Raw genomic sequence first — 16,256 nt, forward strand, 5'->3', positions numbered from 1 at the left:
TCACTATTGGTTCCTGGCTCCTGTTTGGCTCCCTGACCTTAGGTGTCCTGCATTTCCTTGATCTCAGGGATTTTTTAGTTTCTTGTAAAAGGTGTTCTCCAATACACTGGCAGAATTAGCCCTTGACTTCCCCCACTAAGGAAAAAGGCTTGCAGATATTGGGGTTCTCAAATGCTATCCCCCAGATAAAAGAATATAGAAAGAGGAAGGTTGAATGTGACTACAGTAATGCCTTTCTTTTTTTCATACTCCAGTTGTTGGACTGACCAGCTGAGGGACCGAGGAAGGTCTGACCTGGGGACATCAATCATTTTGGAATTCCAACTTGAGTGTGCCAAGGATGATGGTATGGCCGGTGCAATTATCAATTTAGAGGTAATCTCTCATTTCCTTTGTTCTTTTTATTTTCTGCAAAGGGAAAGATAAGGGAGAGGAGTCTCTGCACTACATATGGTAATAATAGAAAACTGTTTTACTGACAGTAACTTACAATTGATAATGTTAATCATTTCTCTTATCAGTGACTTCTCTTTTATGACTGGTTTATTTGGAAACAACTGTTGGCATTTGTACCATTTCTATGTGTTCCAGGCTGAAGAGTCCTAGTTCAGGGTAAGATAGATTTCAGCATTATCACAGTTAAAGGAGAAGACGCTGTCAGCACAAAGAGAAAAGCCATTAGAAAAGTCATGGATTGTGTTTCTGTTTAACCCCCTTTACTTAGGCCGGATAGCTTAAGTAGTGTTTTCTGACTTGGAAAATTGACTTGAGTTTGGATTTCTCAAGCATACTTGAATTTTACCCTAGGAAACCAGGCTCAGTGAATGCACTTAATTTCAGTAACAGTTCTATAACCAGCAGAAGCCTTTACTTAACAACCATTTAGATTCACGAATAGATTAAATCCATTAACTGGGCCAGTGTTTTCTCTCTCACTGTGGTTATTAACCAAATTGCTAGCGTTAGTTGTAACACAGATAACCATGTTTAAAGATAACCTAGACCTACTCTCTTGGCATTTTTATTTTAATGGCCATGATTGGGTAATCAATTCTCCACCTATATAGTTTTATAGAACTCAAGTATAAACTTTTATTTTTATTTTTATTTTTTTAAAGAATTTATTTATTTATTTGCCAGAGAGAGAGAGAGCATAGGCAGGCAGAGTGGCAGCAGAGGCAGAGGGAGAAGCAGGCTCCCTGCTGAGCAAGGAGCCCGATGTGGGACTCGATCCCAGGACGCTGGGATCATGACCTGAGCTGAAGGCAGCTGCTTAACCAACTGAGCCACCCAGGCGTCCCAAGTATAAACTTTTATTTTATTTGTTTAAGGGAGAGAGAGAATGTGCTGTGGGGAGGGGCAGAGGCAGAAAAAGAGAGAGAATCTCAAGCAGGCTGCACATTGAGTGCAGAGCCCATTGCGGGGCTCGATCTCACGACTCAGGGATCATGACCTGAGCTGACATCAAGAGTCAGATTCTTTTTTTTTTTTTAAGATTTTATTTATTTATTTGACAGACAGAGATCACAAGTAGGCAGAGAGACAGGCAGGGAGAGGGGGAAGCAGGCTCCCTGCTTGACCAGAGACCCCAATGTGGGGCTCGATGCCAGGACCCTGGGATCATGACCTGAGCTGAACGCAGAGGCTTTAACCCACTGAGCCACCCAGGCACCCCACAAGAGTCGATTCTTAACAGCCTGAATCACTCAGGCGCCTCTCAAGGATAAACTTTTAAACATCAACTCTCTTGAGATATAGTTTATTTACATCTAAGTTCACCCATTTTAATGGTACTGATCAATGAGTTACACATTTTGGTAACCACTACTATGCTCAAGATATAGAGCATCTCCATCGGTCTTTCCTCCTGTCCTTTGCTGTAGATTCCTACCCACTCTCTGGCCCCAGGCAAACACTAACATACTTTTTGTCACTAAGTTAGTTCTGCCATTTTGTGAATTTTACATAAATAGAACCAGAGTGTTTTTGAGATTCATTCATGCTGCTGCGTGTATCAGTTGCTCATGCCTTTTTGTTGCTTGATATTTCTCAGTGTATGGATGCACCAAAATGATAAATTAAAGCTTATCCTAGGAATGAAAGTTTGAAAAGACATTGGAAATCACCATATTACCAGAATAAAGGTGAAAAAGAATATGATTGTCTCAATATATGCAGAAAAAGTACTTGACAAAATTCGGTACCCGTTCACAACAAATACTCCCAGAAGACTCATTATAGAAGGAAAATATCCTAACTTGATAAAGGACATAAACAGGAAACATGATACTTAACAGCTATATCAGTTACCTATTGTTGTATAAAAAATTACCTCCAAACTTAGCAGCTTAAGCAATAAACACTTATCATCTTACTATTTCTTTTTTTTTTAAGATTTTATTATTTATTTGACAGAGAGAGATCACAAGTAGGCAGAGAGGCAAGCAGAGAGAGAGAGGAGAAAGCAGGCTCCCTTCCGAGCAGAGAGCCCGATGTGGGACTCGATTCCAGGACCCTGAGATCATGACCTGAGCCGAAGGCAGAAGCTTAACCCACTGAGCCACCCAGGCGCCCTCATCTTACTATTTCTGAGGGCTAGGGAGTTGAGAGAAGTTTAGTAGAGTGGTTCTGACTGAGATTCTTTCATGAAGTTCCGTTCAAGATATCAGCTTGTCATTTGAAGTTAATTAAAGCTTTGATTAGGGCCAAAAGATTTTGCTTCCAAAGTAGCTTATACACAAAACTATTAGGACAAAGCTTCACACCCTTACTCTTTATTTGATGGAAGCCTTAGGTCCTCACCATATGGAACTCTTCTTGTGTTTTCCCATGGCTTGGCAAATGGCTTCCCCAAGAGTAAATGATCCAAGAAAAATGGAAAGCAAGAAGGAAGCCATAATGCCATTATTTATGACCTGATCTTCTGAAAGTCACAGTCCTTTCCACCAGCATCTCCATTAAAAGCAAGGCACTAACTACTGCTTGCATTCAGGGAGAGGGGAAAAGACTGCACTCTCTGAGGAGAGGAGTGTGAGAGAAATTGTGACTATATTTCAAAACCACCACAAAGGTAAAAGATGAAATGCTTTGCTCCAGGGATATCAGGAACAAGGAAGAATAAATACTCTCGACATTTTTATTCAGCACTGTCCTGGAGGTCCTAGTCATCGCAATACTGCAAGTAAAAGAACAAGGCCTATGGATCAGAAAGGCAGAAGTAAAACTGTCTTTATTTGCAGGTGACATATTTGTGAACATAGAACATTTAAAGGAATCTACACAAAAGCTACTAAAATATAAATAAATTTTGCAAAGTTTTATGATAACAAGGTCAATATACAAAATTTAATTAAATTTTTATATACTAGCAATAATCAATGGTAAAATGAAAATTTGAAGTGCCATTTAAAATAGTATCAAAAATACATAAAATATTTAAGCATAAGTTTAGTAAAAGGTATGTAAGACATGTACATTGAAAACTATAAGACATTGCTAGGAGAAAGTAAATAAGACGTAAGTAAAATGAGTGATATGTCATGTTCATTGGATGGGAAGACTCACTGTTGCTCAGATGTAATTTCTCTCCAAATTCATCTATAGATTCAAAACAATCTCAAGCAAAATATTAGCAGGCATTTTGTAGAAATGGGTGAACTGATTCTGAAATTCTCAGGGAAATAAGGAATATTGAATAGGCAAAATAATTTTGAAAAAGGACAAAGATGAGGGGTTTAAATGGTCTGATTTCAAGATTTATTATAAATATTATAAGTCATCAAGAATTATCTTATGACACACATATAGAATAATGAAACAAAGCATGGAATGTAGTAGTAGGCATTATATACATAATTTTTCATATATATATGAATAAAAAATAGATTTTGTGACATATATGTGTATGAACCATCAAAAGTCTATCTATATCTCTGTCTATATTCAGGTGATTTTTTTTTTTACAAATGTGCCAAATCATTTCATTGGGGGAAAGCTTTTCAACAAATAGTGTTGGGACAACTGGTATCTCTATTTAAAAAAAAGAACCTTGACCCTTAGCTCACACCATATATAAAAATTAACTCAAAATGGGTCATAGATCTAAATGTTAAAGCTGATGCTATAACATATTTTGAAAAAAAATCCAGAGAAAAGCTTGGAGAAGACAAAAAATTACAAGTCTACAATAAATACCAATCATAAGAGAAAAAAATGGATACATTGGACTTCATCAAAATTAAAATCTTCTGTTCTTCAAGTATAAATGCAACCAAGAGAATAGCAGGGTAGAGAAGGCGGTGTGTACACTGGATCCTCTGTTGGTGAAGAACAGTGATCAGGTAGTCAGTAAATGACAGTGACCAGGAATGAAGACAATATAATGAACATTAGGATTCTCAGAGTTTGGAGAATCCTGGCTTTCTATCAGAGCATCAAGGACATGGACCTCACTTCCTGATCCTAGGTTTGTGCAGTCTGAAGGGTGGTGTCCTGGGTGGGCAGGGCAGGGAGAATCAAGGAGGGGAGCAGATCTCAGTGAAGGCATGTGGACCAGGAAAATGCCCAGGGAACTGGTTCAGGATGTAAGGGGTGTGAGGTTACAGAGTAAGACTTCCGGGGACTTGCTGCAAGAGTTTGGGACTAAGGAGGGGATGTATGGGATGAGCTCTGGGTGTTATAGGCAACTAATGGGTAATAAAAATTAATTAATTGATTAATTAATTAATCAATTAATTAATTTTTTAAAAAAGATTTTCGGAGGAAAGTGAGACATGTTAGGAAGGAGAGGTCCGGAGGATAGAGGACAGGATAGATGTTTTGGAACATGGCTTTAGGCAAATTTAGTCCTCTCAGTTTCCTACAGCAGTGGTCTTCAAATTTTTTGCTTGAATAGTCTCTTCGAAAAGAATTTTGAAAACACCCTTTACTTTTGTTGTTGTTGTTTTTATTAAAATATAACCTTTTTAAAAGTTTTATTTATTTATTTGACACATAAGAGAGACACAGTGAGAGAGGGAACAAAAGCAGGGAGAGGGAGAGAAGCAAGCTTCCTGCTGAGGAGGTAGCTCAATTCGGGGCTCAATCCCAGGGCCCTGGGATCACGACCTGAGCTGAAGGCAGACACTTAACAACTGAGCCACCCAGGTGCCCCTAAAACGTAACTTTTCTAAGATGCACAAATCTTAAGTGTATGGCTCAGTGAACTTTTCCATATTTATACACAGTCTCATTATCACCACAAAGATAGAGATGTAGAACATTTTCAGTACCTAGCAGGCTCCCTCCTGCTCCTTTCTTAGAGATAACCTGCCCTCTCCCTCTTGTAGGTAGCCACTATTCTGACTTATATCACCATCCTCTCACATTTTTAAGTTAATGTGAAAACTTTTATAAATCTAAAGAATTGCAAAGGATGTCATTTTTGGCATTTTTTATAGTAGCGTACCTTGGCCCACAGACTTAACCAGTTTCATTTATGGAAATGTCTGCTGTATAATCTAAATGGCAAAGCCAGTCTTCATTGTCAAACCAATTAGCCAGATTGAATTTGCAGTCAGAAGTTGGACTTCATTCATCAATTCATATAAACGTATTCCTGTGTCTCCCTGTGATGGATTTATCTTACTTTTGGATTCTATTTCTATACAGATGGGGGGATAAAACTCAGAGACATGCCAGACGGTTGTTACCTGCATGAAACAAAACACTGATGCTTTCATATTCTTATGAAGCTCTTTTTGCCCTCAGGGACTGCCTCACTGCTTCTCCACACAGGAGAGAGCCACACATTTTCCAACTGTCCTTTTCTCGGGTACCTCCTAAGTTTTTAGACCTGGTGGTGATGCATATTTGGGATTTGGGGAGAAGGATCACCAAGAACAGTCTGGAAAGAAGACTTGGCTGGCTGTTGCAGACCAAAGTTAAGAAGGAGTACAGATGGAAATTAACCAGTAACCAGTGCACTCACTAGTCTCCTGCCAATAGTCCTCGCCCACTCACTTCAGGGAAGACCATATGCACTGTTTGGGCACAGTTTCTCCCTAGAACCACTCTTGACATGTTGGGTCATTTCACTCTGTTATGGCAGGCTGTTCTGTGCATTGTACGATATTTACCAAATCCTAGTAGCATACCCCTCCCATGCTCTGTGACAACCAAAAAGGTCTTCAGATGTTGGCACACATGCCCCTGGGGAACAAAATACCCGTGGTTGAGAACCACTGCCTTAAGGTTCTCCCATTTGAGGACTGCTGTCCTGGAAGATGGTACCTTCACACAACTCATCTGCAACCTGGACATCAGAGTCGTAGTGGGGACCCAGTTTTCCTTCTCTTTTTAGTTTGTCAATCTCATTTCCACTAAGCTGGAAATGGCAGCAGAAGGAGGAAGCCCAGGAGTATGGGCCAAGTGGCCTTTCTTACAGGGATGAGGGGAGGGAGTAGGCAGTGGTTTTCGCCCTTGCTTCTAGCCATCAGCACTGAGGAGAGAGTGGGGAACCTTCTGTAAATGTAGTTTGATGACAGCATCAGAGATGTTCCTCAGGGACCCCAAGAAATAACCGAACAAGACTTTGGAGGGCTAGGGATCTTTTAACAACAGAAAAGGGCAAATGTTAGAAAACGTCTTTTTGACTTTTACGACCCATCAGTCAACATACTGCTTCCTTCACTGAGAGTATCTTCCTATGAAAAAATGTCAACTGAATTTAGTGCTTGATAACTGTAGTGTATAGTGACATCGTTTATTTACATTCTGGCTCCAGTTCTTTAACTTGTCGTGGCAGCAGTCCACACTTTGAGTAGCTAGGTTATGAACCAAGGGTCTTTAGAAGGTCATGAAATCAATTCAAGACTTGCAAACTTCGTTTAAAAAAAAATCTAATGAAATGGAAAAATATCAGTGTATATGCTATTTAGAATAAGTATAATTTTATGAATCTTTTGTTTCAGTTGTATACTTATATATATAAATGCCCACATGTGTACTGAGTCACCATGTCAAACAATATATTTCTAAGTGTGGGGATTGGTCAGTAAAGTTGAAAAAAGTACTAGTCTAGGAAAATATGAAAGTGCAACTATGCTGATTTAAGGCTGGATTGTGGTCTAATATGATCTTCAGAGCTTCTTCACCGACCCATCAGCAGTAGATACTGCCTATGCTTGATCCATATTCCTCCGTCTGTCCTGAAGTTACTTTCGGACAGCACCTTACACACCTGGTTCCTGCGTTCCTCTGCGGAAGAATGTTATCTTGTTGAGACAATGGGCTGGGCCCTTGCGAAGGTCAGGACAAAAGTCCCTGAGAGGTAATGCCAGGAATTAGCTTCAAATGGGGATGGGAGTTTGTGGATATAATTCCAGCTTCCTCATCTCTCAGTGGGACAATTCTAAAGTATTATACACTCTTTCTAAGAGGGTTACAAACACAGACTGAAAAGAGGAAACTGAGGTTCAGATAAATTAAATGACTTACCCAAGGTCACATGCCAGTGACTTTTAGATTCAGGTCTGTTTTATTCTGATGTCCACTATGCTATATCTGTGTTGTACTTTTTCTCCCAAGGTACACTTCCCTGCTCCATAAAGTTATTGGCCTCTAACAATTTCTCCAAGTTAACCTACTTTGTTTTCTGGGCCAGTCCTGAACCTGTGCCATTAATTCCCTTGAATTCCTCCATATGGCAGGGGCAGCAATTCCTATAAGCTCCATTTCCCAGGCTCTTTGGTCAGCTGGCTTCTTCTTGGCTTCAGGTAATGGGAGGCACTAGCAGAAAGTCACAGAGAGGAAGAGAGATACCAGGATCCTCGTCCCTCTTTCTCTGTCTCAGGTTACATGTCCAGCACAGCTTGAGTTAGGCAAGCGCACCACAGTTCCAGCTTCCCCCCTTACTGGCCTCTGGACTGTGGTGACATGGATTATTCTTTGTCTTTCCAGCTTAGGAGTGGTAGCACTTTTTGCTTTTACAAATCTCCAGATAACTTGACAGTCTTCTGTTTGGAATTTCAGCTCTTTCAGGACTTCCATAACCAATTCATGGTTTAATTTCCTCTATTTTATTTTTATTTATTTATTTGGATTTCCTCTCTTCAAATCTTAAAGTGGTTTCTGTTTTACTATTTGGAACTGATGTACTTTTTAATCTTATATTTCATTAAGAGTGATGGTGAGTCTTCTGAACTCAACGTATGTAATGCAGGACCATGTTATTGATTAACTGAGACTGCATTCAGGATCAGGCCCAAGATTCCTTGTCAATGTTTGTCTCTAATTACCACAACTTTTTTTTTTTTTTGTCTCATTTTCCATTTGTCAAGTGTGCCAGTGTTCTAGCCCAGGTTCCCTAGAAAACAGAGCCTAAGGCAAGGATTAAGTGATGATGTATTTGGGAATAATTGGTCAATGCAAATACATGGCAACAAGAGTGAGGAAAAAGGGAAGTCAGATAGGGAAGGACAGGAAGCAATGCAAGGTGGTGCATAATTATGTTGGTCATTGTTTCATGAGAAAGTAACAGGAGCCCAGCAGGTTGGCTGAGCAGGTGCATCTACTCAACTACGCTGGACATCTCAGGACAGGTTTCTTGGAGAACTAGTACCCCAGAGTCATGCATCCAAAGGAAGGAAGAGAGGAAGTCTAACTGCCTGACACTCTTCAGTCTCCTGTATCTGCATTCATCAAAATTTGTTTCATAGAGAATCAAAACTTTCATGTTTCTGCCTTACACCATCCAGCCCCTCCAGCAGTTTACTCAAGAAGCTAGATTTCATGCTCTGCAGCTGGTGTATTGTCCGAGTACAGAAGGAGCAGGAGAAGCTGGATACCAGCATGCAGTTCCCTACACAGAGTTGGTCATCCATGGCAGAAGCTGTGAGTCTGAGAGGCAGATTGGGTGGAAAGAATCAGAGGGGGGCACATGTTATGGCTTAAATTGTGCCGACTCCCCAAACTCATATGTCGAATTTCTAATTCTGCAGTTTCTTTCATGTGACTATATTTGGAGATCAGGCCTTTTAAAAAAAGATGTGATTAAGTTAACATGAGGCCATTAGGGTAGGCCCTAGTCCCATCTGATTGATGTCCTTATAAAAGGACCTCTAGATACACAAAGAGACATCAAGGATACATGCACACAGAGGGAAGGCCATGTGAGGACAGGACAAGAAAGTAGCCATCTAGAAGCTAAGGGAAAAGGCTTCTGGAGAAACTAGACCTGCCAGCATCTTGGTCTTGAACTTCCACTCTTCAGAACTGTGAGAAAATAAATTTCTGCTGTTGAAGTCACCCAGTCTTTGTTATGGCAGCCCTAGAAGACTAACACAGCACATAATGCTTCTGATACAAACAGTTCCAGAAAGTCCTTCTTTCTACGTCTAAAAGTTCTGCCAAAGAATAAGCTTGTTCTTGGGGCACCTGGGTGGCTTAGTTAATTAAGGGTCCGAGTCTTGATTTTGGCTCAGGTCGTGATCTCAGGGTCATGATATTGAGCCCCATATGAGGCTGTGCGCTCAATGAGGAGTTGCTTGACAATCTCTCTCTCCCACTGCCCCCCTTACCCCCCATGCTTCTGCACTCTCTCTAAAATCAATCAATCAATCAATCAATCAATCAATCTTAAAATAATTAAAGAATAGACTTGTCCTTGCACAACTCTGACATGGTCATTTTGGCTTGAAATCCACTCAGTGGTGGGGAGGATTCATTTGTGTGCAAAGAAAAGGGTTAGGGTATAAGTATTTCAAAAGCTAAAATACAAGTTGGTGAGTGAGGAGAGCTGTTTTGCACTGTAGTTTTATAGTGGGTCCCCTTATAGATTCCAGCACAATGAGCTCAGTATGTCCCTTCCTCTCCCAGATGGAAGGCCAGGTAGAGCTGAGGTGGCTTGTGTGAATGAGGAAAAACTTGCAGTTATGGGTGAGTGGAGTTTGCAGAGGGAACACAGAGGGTGAAAGCCAAAGAAGCATGTTCCAGTGAGTCATCAAGTAAGGGGATCTTGAGGAACGTGACTCTGTGCTGCGACATCACGGGGAGTTAGGTGTCTGAGGTGGGGGAGGGAGATGGACTACAACAAATTAGAACAGGTGAGCAATAGGGGCTGCCTGAATGCACAGTGAAGTCAGTGGGCCCGAGTCCTGGGCGGGACTTCCTGGTATGTGCATTATGTGCATGATATGGGTGGGTCTAATCCAACCAAAGGCCAGGCATGGATGTGATTTGTAAATGGATTAACAAGTGAATGACTGCTGCCCCTAAAACACCCTTCCAAATGATGCATTCGGACACATTGACTATTATCATCATATTATATATCTTAGGTCATTTGGAAGTGGCTATAGCGGAACTAGATCCTGAGTCATTCATTCAGCACATATTTACCGTGTGTGTGCACTATGTGCCAAGCAGTGTGCTAGGCCACATGTATGCAAAGAGGGACTCAGCTGGACATGGCCTGTGCTCTCTCGGCTTACTATCTCTTAAACACCATATAACTCAGATTATTTTACCTAACTGAATGATCATTACAATAAGTTGATATGATACACATTTTTTCTTTTATCCAGTTTCAAGGGTTAATCCCAAAGGGGTCCTTTGGTTTGGCATGTTTTTTGCTCCAAAAAGAGTTTGCTTAGTCTCATTCATAATTATCAAGATTTCAACCAAATGCTTTTTTTTTTTTTAAAGTAGTTCTCATAACTTCTTGTTATGAGGAAAAGAGCTCAGGCAGATTTGTGCCCAAATTTAACTCTATCATTTGCAAACTGGGTAAGTTTTAATTTCTGTTAGTTTCTATATCTATGATATAGAGAAAATACCCACCTCCAAGGTGGCTGAGAGGATTATATGAAATAATATGTACTTAAGGTACTCAATAAATGCTTATAATGTGGAATCATACTGCATTTACATTCAGATGTGGAAACTAAATGAAGAAAAAGGAAGATAAAAAGCTATTTAAATGGCATACTTTCTGATATTCCTGAAACACTTCATATTTATTTATTTATTTAAAGATTTTCTTTATTCTGAATTAATCTCTACACCCAACATGGAGCTCAGACTCACAACCCAAGATCAAGAGTCATGTGCTCCACTGACTGAGCCAGCCAGGCATCCACTTAATAATGACTTTACTTTTTTTTTTTAATTTACTTTTTTTCTTAAGAAAGAGTGAGCGCACAGGAGAGGGGCTGAGGAAGAGGGAGAGAATCTTAACAGACTCCCTGCTGAGCTTGGAGCCTGAAAACTTGGGGATTGTTCTCACAGCCCTGCGATCATGATCTGAGATAAAACCAAGAGTTGGATGCTTAACTGGCCAAACCACCCAGGTGCCCCTATAATAATAATTAAAAAAAAATTGAACTGAGAAAAGAAGGATTAGAAAACTACCACATTGAGGGGGCACCTGGGTGGCTCAGTGGGTTGGGCCTCTGCCTTCAGCTCGGGTCGTGATCTCAGGGTCCTGGGATCGAGCCCCATATTGGGCTCTCTGCCTACTTCCCCCTGCCTGCTTGTGATCTCTCACTCACTATCAAATGAATAAAATTTAAAAAAAGAAAATCTAAAAAAAAAAGGAAAAGAAAACTACCACATTGAAAGTAGGCATAAAGCCTTTCAAAAAGTCCAATGGAGTCAATTTTCTTTCAGTACTAGGTATCTCTTTAGGTGAACACCAAGTGAAGAAGTTGGCTTGTATTTTTGGGCCATCATGTAGCCCTGCCCCAAGATTGTACCTTTAAAAACCAGAATTGCACTCAGTACAGCAAGATGCTCACATCATGAAAAGCCAAGCAAGAGTATAGAAGATGCAAGTCTTCCATTTCAAGCTAACCCCAGAATATAGTAATTGAGGGGATGGAGAGCAAAGTCACTGGCATTCCTTAAATTGTGCATTTTTCCTTAAGATAATTTATAAGTCTAGTTCTGCTAATACTCTGGGAGATGATAATGATCCTCCATCTAGAGAAGACCCTGTTTATCCATGCCCTGTGCATTCCATTGCAGTTAGAGTTACTAAGATATAATACACATTAAGATGAAGGATATATAATAAGCTAATAGAACTTACTGAATGCGTGTTTAATCTTCCTGTTTCATATATTTTTTAGGTTAAGCATGGTATGAAGAATGGAGTATTTTGGTCCTTGTTGGGATTTTTTGGTATCAGACAGTACACTTTGGAGTGTAGATAGTGAGAGGCAGAATAATTTTCATTTAATGACTTTCTTTCTTTTCTCTCCTGACCATTGTAAAAAAAAAAAATGCATTGCTCTTGAAGGAGGGTTCTGGAAAGAACAAAATAAAGAAGCCAGCATTGATAGGCAATAGTAATCACTATTTAAACAAGTATTTTCAACTAGTTTCAATACATATTGTAGGTCATATCTCCAAGAGGAAACTGAATTTTTTTCAGATTTCTACATTTCTATGAACACTAGATAAAATTCACAGATAAAAATCCTTATGTTACTTCATCTTATGATATTTTCCCACTTCCTATTAAAAAAAAAAAGAAAAGTGAACTTCTAGACTGGTTATTTTTAGCAGTACATATCTTTCTCTATCATCAAATATTATGTTTGAACACAAATGAAACTAGTGGAATATTTCTGATTTTTTACTCATAATTCTTTTATTTCCAAAGCAAATACCAAAGTTCAATACATACATGTACACATTTGCTAAAGGATTACTATGCCTTTTACCACATCCTTTGCAATATAAATAACTTATCAATTTTAGCTACACATTACATTGAATGAAAATAAATGAAGTAATGAGGAACTGCATATTGTTGCTCTTGTTTTTATAACTTTTGATACAATGAATAAATTCTATTAGATGTTACATCATTTTAATCTTGAATTGCCTGCTTTTAGTAACCTATTTTATAGTAACATGTTTTGTGATTTATTTCCCAATGGTTTTTAATATGCCTCAAAATAAGATTTAACACACTCATTAGAATTGGAAAATGAAGTCAGACTTTTTCTGAAAGCAAATCTGACCCGGCAGTTTGGTTTGACAAAAGGGACAGTCTTTGCTAGTTGGCTTGTCTGGCAAATATTTTCCACAAACTGAATAGGCTGAATATACAGGCTCATGGTTTTGACAAAAATATATTTAAAATGTGTGACAAGATAAAAAGGATTTTATTTAAAAATACTGTATTGACAAGAAAGTACAAAAATTAAGAATATTTCCATTTTCCTTTCCTTTTCTGAGTATGTTGGCTTAAATATGTGCCTCTAAGAGGAAAAAAAAAGTTACCAGTATAATCAATCAGTTGATAAGTCTTGGCAAAGTCTGTTTTGGTATTCATCAAGATTGAAGTGAATTACAGTGAAGGACCATAAGGACTGGGTAACAAATCCTTTTGCAATCAGGTAGCTTTTAAGTCTTTGCTTTCAACAAAATTGAAGACAATCAAAATAACAGTGTAAGATTAGCAATAATGTTTGATGGAGATCACACATGATATATTACTAAGGGTTCAAAGAGTTCAGTGATGGTTTAACAACAAAACCCTTATTGTATGAATAGTTTCTCAGAGTTTACTTTTATATACATAAAGAATAAGAATGGAACCAATGTTAAACTCACTCTCATTCTAGTATTCTGTAAAATTTGTCCACAGTACATGATCTAATTTTTTTAAGATCCCATACATCTTAATAAGAGATTGATTTCAGTGCAATTTTGATTTCTGATCAATAAGCTTTAATCAAACTTTGTGATACATGTATATTGTTTTGATCAATTGTGAATTAATAATAGGACTAAGAATAATTGGACTGATAACTTAATCTAGAGGGAAATTATTAACTTTGAGTGTCAATTTATAGAGAAATTTTTGTTGCAGAAAAAGATAGTGGGGCATCACCAAAAGACTTTTAGGCTTAAGCATATTACACTGGGATAAAATTCTTCGGATGAAATAGGATGGGAATATGAGATCAGAGAGAAAAAGGAATTAAAAATTTTCCAACTGTTAAAGAAGAAATATATTCTCTATTTTTAAATTTTATTTATTTATTTATTTGACAGACAGATCACAAGTAGGCAGAGAGGCAGGCAGAGAGAGAGAGAGGAGGAAGCAGGCTCCCCGCCGAGCAGAGAGCCCAATGCGGGGCTCGATCCCAGGATGCTGGGATCATGACCTGAGCCAAAGGCAGAGGCTTTAACCCACTGAGCCACCCAGGTGCCTCTATATTCTCTATTTATAGAAGAGAATGATGGACATATCAAATTGCTATGGTATTTAGATTCCATTGCATACATTTTGCTTTATTTTTAAAAAGATTTATTTATTTATGTGGGGGTGGCAGAGGGAGGAAGAGAGAAAATCCCAAGCAGACTCTACTCCAGGCTTGATCCCATGACCCTGAGATCACGACCTGAGCTGAAACCAGGAGTCAGATGCTCAATCGACTACACCTCCCAGGTGCCAACCACCGCTGCATACATTTTAAAGTGTTAAATAAAGGCTTTATTTTTAAATGACCACCATTACAATACATTGGGAAGTATATCCTTTGCAACTCTTTAAACTTATAATGGAAAAATTAGATGGCAAGTTGGATATGTGCAAAGGGTTATAAATATTTACAATGCTTTTGAGAATATACCTTAAATTTAAAGTCACTGAGTTGAAGATCTAATTTGGGTCACCTTACAAAGGTGTGTTAGTCTGATGCATTGACCATATTTTAAGGACAGCCTTGACTCATGGATAAGATAGATTCTCATGTCTGTGGACCAGGTTCTCTTCTTCTTTAATTAACTAAGGATTCACTCTCTTTTCATCTCTGTGAGTACTCTTTTCTTTTCTTTTCTTTTTTTTTCTGAAGAGAATCTCCCTTTCGTTAACAATTTTGGCTTAGTCAAAACGTATTATAGGGGCCCCTGACTGCTCAGTCATTAGGCATCTGCCTTCAGCTCAGGTCGTGATCCTGGGATCCTGGGACTGAGCCCCGAATTGGGCTCCCTACTCAGTGGGGAGCCTGCTTCTGCCTCTCTTACTCCCCCTGCCTGTGTTCCCTCTCTCACTGTGTCTCTCTCTGTCAAATAAATAAATAAAATCTTCATAGGAAAAAGTATTATAATGAATTAGCCTGCTCAGAGACTAGTCATTCATTCTAACAAAAAAATTTTTGACTATCTCACAGAAGTGGATATATTTAGAAAAAATGCAAGTAGTTTGATCCAACAGAGCTGAATTGTTAGCATTACAGTCTTATCTGAAATCATTTTGAGAGGTAATATTAATTGGATACTCTAGGTTAGGGCCTGCAAACTGGAAGCTCACAGCATGATTTACTTAATGTGACTTACTTGGCCTAGACTGTGTCTAAAAATTTAATTAATTGACAGGTTTTTTAAGAGACTTCATAAAGATCCAACTTTCTAGTTGTTTTTGGAAAATTGAAATGTCTGGAAGCAGTGGGCCCACATCCTTACAAGGCAAGAGCCAGTCTGAGATTAAGTTTGTGGCTGCCCCATTTAGGCAGGATTATTATCTATTGGTTTGCTATTGCCCCCATTTTTGCCTTCATATTAGCCCACTTCACCCATTCATTATGCCTGCCTAACTACCATAGACATTAACATTTGATAACCTATTATTTTCCCTTGGGTTAGATGGAATCTGTAGAAAGCTAAATATTCGCATTGCATTTCCAAGGCCCTAATAAAACTGCTTTCAGTAGGTCCTATGGCCATATAGTACTCCTATCTTTCATGGATGGTCACTAAAAGAAACAGTGTTGTAAAACGTGCTAATGCTTTTGAGGATCTGGTAGAGGGTATGTTCCTCTACGTTACTATGTAGCTCAGGCAAGATATTTCTTTTAAAGTGTGCTGAAAAGCTTTGTTGCCCTTGAAGAATTTGTGTATTTCTTTTCAAATAAGATTAGAATCAAACAACTAATTGCATTTATTTATTTATTTATTTTTTCAGAAAGCTGCAAGCCATATTTATGATTTAACTCTCGTATTGTATTGCATCTCATTACCTGAATAGTCTTGTTGTAACTTTTTCTCTGGTGCTAACCTCCTGGTCCTCATTTTTCATATTTACATTTTCTTATTTTATTTTACCTATTTTTAAAAAGATTTTATTTTATTTATTAGACAGAGAGAGACACAGTGAGAGAGGGAACACAAGCAGGAAGAGCGGGAGAGGGAGAAGCAGGCTTCCTACTGAGCAGAGAGCCTGATGCAAGGCTTGATCCTAGGAGTCTGGGATCATGACCTGA

The 16,256-nt window shown here is 38.7% G+C and overlaps 1 protein-coding gene across 2 annotated transcripts in view; it reads left to right on the plus strand.

The window, feature by feature from the left end:
* Window positions 1–333: 333 nt before the first annotated feature.
* MIER3 (MIER family member 3) overlaps window positions 334–16,256 on the plus strand; it is a 53,880-nt gene continuing 37,957 nt past the window's right edge. For both annotated transcript variants that reach the window (XM_046000108.1, XM_046000107.1), the window contains exon 1: window positions 334–375. In XM_046000108.1, coding sequence (XP_045856064.1) covers window positions 349–375 — 27 coding nt within the window. In that variant the 5' untranslated portion in view covers window positions 334–348. The remainder of the gene's footprint in view (window positions 376–16,256) is intronic.

The sequence above is a fragment of the Meles meles genome, chromosome 3 (genome assembly GCF_922984935.1).
Source record: "Meles meles chromosome 3, mMelMel3.1 paternal haplotype, whole genome shotgun sequence".
Classification (NCBI taxonomy): Eukaryota; Metazoa; Chordata; class Mammalia; order Carnivora; family Mustelidae; genus Meles; species Meles meles.